Source organism: Lycium ferocissimum, chromosome 12 (assembly GCF_029784015.1).
Source record: "Lycium ferocissimum isolate CSIRO_LF1 chromosome 12, AGI_CSIRO_Lferr_CH_V1, whole genome shotgun sequence".
Classification (NCBI taxonomy): domain Eukaryota; kingdom Viridiplantae; phylum Streptophyta; class Magnoliopsida; order Solanales; family Solanaceae; genus Lycium; species Lycium ferocissimum.
Window position 1 is genome coordinate 10,600,321 of NC_081353.1, and position 7,235 is coordinate 10,607,555.

At 29.2% G+C, this 7,235-nt stretch overlaps 1 protein-coding gene across 1 annotated transcript; it reads left to right on the plus strand.

Moving 5' to 3' along the window:
• The first annotated feature begins 3,759 nt into the window (after window positions 1-3,759).
• Window positions 3,760-6,907, plus strand: LOC132040604 (protein SPEAR3-like). The gene is made up of 5 exons (XM_059431260.1): window positions 3,760-4,505; window positions 4,596-4,700; window positions 5,270-5,340; window positions 5,634-5,718; window positions 5,841-6,907. Exons 1-5 carry the CDS (start codon window positions 4,287-4,289, stop codon window positions 5,958-5,960), a joined length of 600 nt encoding a protein of 199 aa, XP_059287243.1. The 5' UTR covers window positions 3,760-4,286; the 3' UTR covers window positions 5,961-6,907.
• The last annotated feature ends 328 nt before the right edge of the window (window positions 6,908-7,235 follow it).

Consider the following 7,235-nt stretch of genomic DNA (forward strand, 5'->3'; position numbering starts at 1 on the left):
TACTAAATCCATATCCAATCCGAAATTCATAATCCAAATATCCAAACCAAATATATAAAAAGTTCGGATTTTGATTTGGATTTCGGGTTGGCCCAAACTGTGCCCACCCCTAGTATGTATGACTGATTTCAATTATTTAGATATTTTATAATAATTATGGGTAATATGGTTAAATTATCATTTTATTTATTACTCTTTAAGGAGTGTGTCAATTCAAACATGGACAAGTAAAAATAGACAGAGGGAATATCAATGTAACATGTCCCTTGTTTATACAAAAATTCACTTATCTAAATAAGGGTAAATTAGAAAAGGACAAATTTGAAAAAATAAATAAATTAATACCGTATTGATTATATAAAAATATATAATATGGACCGGAGGAATAACTCAATAAGTATCAAGAAGAGATTCTTAAAAAAGTTATGCAACAAACCAAATTATTAAAATTCATGTGGAAAGGTATTAAAAAATTGAAGGAGAGCCAAAAATGCAAAAAAAGCAAAAAAAAAAAAAAGTTAATTGGAAAAGCCACATGTAAACACCTTATTGGAGTTGTAAGAATGTGAGGACTACAAAATTCACTATCCTCTCTTATATATAGTTATAATGTTACATTTTAGGAACATTAGTTTCATAAAAGAATGGAAGATGATATTTTTATTTCATCCAAAAACTATACAATAACAACATTAATAGTCTAATCATACAAGAGGAATCTGAGGAGGGTGGTGTGTATGCAAATATTACCCCTGCTTCTGAAAACAGGGAAGCTGTTTCCAAGTGATCATATGACTAGTTTTTTTATTCATATCATGAACTTTTTATTGGGTATATTATGTAAAGAAGTAAGTTGACAATTGTAGAAATATGTTTAAGCAATTTTATTTAAACTGCTCAAGAAAATAATATTATAATTAGCTATAATTAATTTTTGTTTAATATGCGATCGCGTGTCACGCGGGTACGAATACTAGTGAAAGAGAATATGACGCTATTAGGTATTTGTTTTCTTGTAACTGTAATTGCTAGAGTTCACATGTTTGTTTTACAAATCAGATGATTCTCTCTTTCATCCATGAAACAACTCATAAAATATGACCCACATATGATTATGCGTGAAACAGTTTGATTAGATTATGGTTCTTCATGGCAATCCACACCTATAAAATTCTTCAGCGTTACTTCCTCGGTTTAATTTTAAGTATTTGACACACCCATTAAGTGAATTATTTTACTAAAGAACTCTTTAATATACTTATAGGAAAATGTAAAAAAGTTTTGAAAGATTTCACAGAAATTTATTAAAAACAATTATTAGATATGGAAAATTTTGTAAAAAAAAAAAAAAAACTTTTTTTTTGATTTATTAAAAAAATACTTATTTTAAAATAAATTACATAGACTTTAAAAGGGAATGAAGGGAGTCATAATTTGTTTCTTTAAAAGGGAATGAAGGGAGTCATAATTTGTTTCTTTACCAGTAAATTTACCACAGATTTGATTTAGATTCTGTAGTGGTTCCATGAATTGTGGAAAAACAATGTATTGTTCACATTAATTACAATTCTCAGCTGTGAGTACGGTTGTATTGTTATCTTATACTCATATACATTTCAAGATCTGATTCTAATTAAATTATTCCTTCTCCTTTCCTTACATGAGCCTCATCAGTTTCAAAGAAAAAAAAATACTAGTTCTTTTAACATAAATAAACCCCAACTGTGGAATTTAAAATCCTTCCATGTTTGCTTCACGTAATTGGTTATAAGGTCAAAAAAGTTCATTTATCCTACAAGACAATCCCTATGAAATAAAGATTTCAAGGATCTATAATTAATTGTCATATGGTCTGACAATTCTGTATTCCTTTAATTTTTTTCTTTACCTTGGTCATTACTCCATTTCTGAAAAGCTTGGAAATTTATACTAGAAATCTTGTCGATAACTGTCTAGATAACATAATTTACAATCCACATAGATGGAAGGAAATCTTCACTAATGAGAATCAAACATGATCATTGACAATACTAATTAAATAGCATTTGCATCTCGCCTTCAACATCTAGAAAACAAAGTTCCTTATATTTGTTCCAGCTTATAAAAATAAACAGAATTATCAGATACTATTACTTAATGGAATATATAAATTCTAGCGCATAATGGGTATTCTAGAAATAGGGTAAAATTTCTATTTCCAAAGACAAATATATTATCATCCAAAAATAACAAAGTTATAATTGATACAAAAGGTTCAAGGCAAAGCAGGCGAACACAATATTACAAATTACTAGGGATGTCAATGTTACGAAGTCAAATTTAAAAAGAGGTAAGAAAAAATTAATAAAGGTACCAGGTCAAACTTTTCTACAATTGTCATTCGTTATAACAATATTTCACTATAATGATCTGATTTTCTCCGGAACTAATTTTTCATGTTATATTTTACTTCTCCATAACAACATTCTACCTATAACAGCAGTGACATTCATTATAACGTACTCTTTGTAAAATCACCTCTCTATAACAGCCATATTCAAATATTGTGTAATAATATTTTGTAAAAAATATATTATGTATAAAAATAAAATATTAAAATATTTAAGGTAATCATCATTAATATCACGCACATAGTAAATTTCAAGTACAAAAATCTAAAAGGAAACAAGTATATTTCTCATAATAATCTGATTTAGTCTTGAAAATTTTCAAAATCACCTATTTCCTATCTACCGATTATAGAATAAGAGACTAAAATTTAGGAAAAAACCTACAATTGTAGAATTCTTATGTCAAACTTGAAATATTTAAATTCTCTATTAATTTTAAATGCTTATGTTCCTTAAATTTTAATTCTTTATCGGTATGGTACAACTAATTATGAATTTATTAGTAATTTATTAGTCTTTTCAATTTTTAATTATTGAGATATGAAAATCAATCGAGATTTTAAAATTAACAAGTATATGGCTTTCATTTATAACATAAAAAGTAGATAAAAATAATTGTTTGCGTACTTTTTTATAATAGCTAAATGAGATCTAAACATCAAATATCAATATGTATACATAACAATATCTCACTATAATAGCCATAAAATTTTCGGATAAATACTCCCATTGTAGAGGGGTTTGACCGTAAAAGGAAAAGAAATGAAGGACGTAGGGGTTGGTGAGAAGAAACGTGGAATCGAAGTGCGTAAGGGAAAAAATGATTTGGTATATATAATTGCATTAAATAAATGAGTTTATGATGAGAGGGACAATCACCATAAGTCCATGACTAGGACAAAAAAAAAAAAAAAAAAAAAAAGGCAAAGGTGCAAATATATATACTCTCAACTTTGCGATTTAGAGCAAGTATACCCCTCATTATAAAAGTGGTGTATATATATCCCTGCCGTTACAAAATGGTCCAAATATACCCTTTTAGCTGACGGGATTTTTTTAAAAATCATTAGGGAGTTTTTTAATTAAAAAAATGGCACGTTACTTTAAGAAAAAGTCTACCCATTTTTATTTTTTTTGAGTAGTCATACTTTTCTAAAGCCACATAGTAATTTTTTTTCTAGGTTTGGGTCTGAATAGTTTAAAAAAATGGGCAGATTTTTTTTTTTTTTTTTTAAAGTCACGGAGATATTTTTTTTAAACGAACCATACCCGACACACCAGAAAAAAAAATTACCATGTGCCTTTAAACGAATATGTCTACTAAAAAAAAATAGGTAGACTTTTTTTTTAAAGTCACGTGGCAGTTTTTAAATTAAAAACAACCTAAATGATATTTTAAATAAAATCCTATCAGCGAAAAGGGTATATTTGCACCATTTTGCAATATCAGGGGTATATTTGCACCATTTTGTAACGGCAGGAGTATATATATACCATTTTGTAACGAGGAAAGATATCTGTGCTAAATCGCAAAGTTAAGAGGTATATTTGCAGCTTTGCCAAAAAAAAAAAAAAAAAGAATAATAGAGGCAATTTTTGGAAGTTCACAAAAAAATGAGAGCTAGCTATAGGAAAAAGCAAAGAGTAAATTAAAGGACATAAAATCCAAGCAAGTATATACAATGAAATGAATCTCATAAATCTAAATACAATCTGATCCAGCTGTGCAATAATTATAATACGAAACTTGCAAAGTGTTGACAGCATAAAAACCCCTTTTGAAGATCTCCTTTCTCTGCAGATACCCTTCCATTCTACTACAAGAAATCAAAGCTTTGACAGAAGTTGAGCAAATTCTTCTGATTATTGTGGCGTTTCTTTCTTAGTAAGAGAGAGATGGGCAGTGGTTATTTTGGGGAGCCAAACCTAGGAAATGAAAGATCATATTCATCATCATCATCAAGAAAAAGCAAGAAGAATAATTCTGACAAACCTAAGCAGCCACAAAGAGGTCTTGGTGTTGCTCAACTAGAGAAGATTAGATTGCATACTCAAATGGGTTGCACTTATAATCTTCCTTCTCTTCACAATTCTTATGCCACCAAATTCAACCAGGTTCGTTGGAGTCAGTTATATGAATTTTCTCCATCCATCTATTTTCGTTGATATTGATTGGTTTGTTTCTTCCTCAACTTGTATATACAGGAGGATATCATGAGACTACAAACACCATATTCATCAACTCCATCAATTTCATATTCATCATCCTCATCTTCATCTTATGGTTTTCCAGCCCAACAAAGCATTACGGTACCAACTTATTCTTCCATTATTCAATGAATATGATGCTGGATGAACTATTTTATTGTGATCTCCTACTTTCTTTAGGATTCCAATATTATGGGACGGTGTCTCAAAGCTACATATATATATATATATATATATATATATATATATATATATATATATATACACACACACATACACATACATAAAAACACACATAGGTTTAGTTTCTTTCTTTTCAGAGAAAATTGTATTTTTTTCCTCGTGTTATTTTAATCATTTTAATTCATCAAATGACTTTCTAAATAAATTAGACACACCTTTAGAATTCTTCATATTTGAGTGAGTATCTTGCAGGCAAAAAGATGAGTATCTTGATTTCCCACAAATTGATGATGATAGGATAAACTATTCACGAACATTGAGGTTTAATATTCTTGATGAATTGGATACTAATTTTGAACTTGAAATTGATGCATGAGCTGATATATGTTTATGTTATTTTGGGGATTATGTGTGCACTTACAAAATTTTCTCCTTCTCCATTGGAGTTGTGTGATAACGAGGTGTATCAAATTTTGCTGTGATTTCAGATGAGATTGGGTGATATCGAAAGAGCAAATATTAGATATGGAGATTCCCAGCCACCTTCTACTGCAGCTAGGTGAGTACTATTTATTTTCCTACTTCGAAGTAAATTTGCTCTTCCGGACTACTTTTGTGAAAAGTTTATCAATGATAAACATGCTCAAAATCTTTCTTAATTAAAACTTTCTGAAAAAGCTTAAACAGATATGTTTTGCGGAAAAGAATCTTCAATTCTTTTTTTCAGGAACAAATTATTTCACAAGGAAAGATTTCAGTGAACAGCTTAAATTATTCTACCTCGAATATTTCATTAGGATAGTTAGCATACCTTTGCTAATATTTCTTTCTTACCTTTATCATCACATTCAGTACTTGGTATCCAAGCGCAGTGTGTGAGCCTCAGCATTATGCTCAGCCAAACATGACTAGATATCTGCTTAACCTACCAATAGAGGTATTTTGTTGCATTTCTCAACAAATTAATTAACAAATTAAAGTAAGTTGGAATTTGCAAGTTCTTGTTAAATCATAATCATATAGTTTATTGATTCAAAAATTTGGGGAAATGAACTACAGGACTCAATGGAGAAGAGGAGAAAGAAGGAGAGAAGTAACTCAATTGGCTCAAGTAGTCATAATATTGAATCAAATGGCAACCATGATGAATTAGATTTGGAGCTGAGGCTTTCACTTTGATCTAACAATGTTCTTCAACAACTCAGTGTATGGATTAGCGATATCGATCATCATATTATAAGCATATAACTTTCAAGATTTAGAGCAACAATTGGCTTTGTCTTAACAAGATGTAAAAGTTTAAGCAATTTATGGGAATTTGTTAGTCGCTTCTGAAATAATTGAAGGACCCAGTTGACTTTTCGTCAAACAATGAGAAAAAATGTTCTTGCACTTGCCTGTGCTACTGTTCCAGTTAAAGGAAGGATCTATTACTGAAGATGACATTTCATTAGGGTATATATATAGAGAGAGCATACATTAAACAATGGTTTTCTATGTTATTTCTTTTACTATCTTTTTTCTATTTTCTTTTTCCTTTCATATACCATGAGCCCGTTTGGATTAGCTGAAAAAAAGTGATTTTTAAGCATAAGCGCTTAAAGTATTTTTTAAGTGCTGAAAGTTATTTTATAAATAAGCAGTTACGTGTTTGGATAAAAGTGCTTAAAGGGTTTTTAGAAGTACGGGTAATATTGGAATTAATAGAAAATATAAGGGATAAAAGGGTAAAATTGTTGGTCAAACCAAAATGACATTTAAGTCAAAAAACATAAGTTAGGGTTGAGCAACTTCTTGGTTTTGGCTTATTTTAAGCACTTTTTAACTTAATTTAAGCTGTTTTCTATTTTTGTCAAACATCCAAATAAGTTAAAAACGACTTATAAATGACCAACTTATAAGCCAAATCCAAACGGGCTCTATATCTTAGTACTATTCATGATATTGAAATGCTTCTATTCTCGTGAAAAAGATATTAAAAAAAAAAAAAAAAACTATTCTTGAGTAGTTTTCAACTTTACAAAAGAAGAAGAACATAAAAATGAGCTTGATAAACATAAAAATGAGCTTGATAAAATATAGAATTGGTGCAATGTGAACGTCAAATGTTTTCCCATGAGGTAAAAAGGGGAACATTCTTTGCGCATTTCCTATTGTTTTGTATCTATGTTGGAGGACCTTTTCGGAGTTCTGATGGTTAAAAAGTACGAACGGTGTTTATTCACTAAGTTATTTTCTTGGATGATCACTCCAATTAGTTATTCAACTGGATCTTAACACAAAATTTCAATAAAAGATACTCATTTGTTTCAATTTATGTGAACTTTTTCGGAGTACAAGGGTCAAACTTTATAAATTTGACCGTAAATTTTGACATAGATTTTTTAAGTTTGTAAACATAAAATTTATATATTTAGAAACTACGTAAAAAGTACTATAAATCATGATAATTTA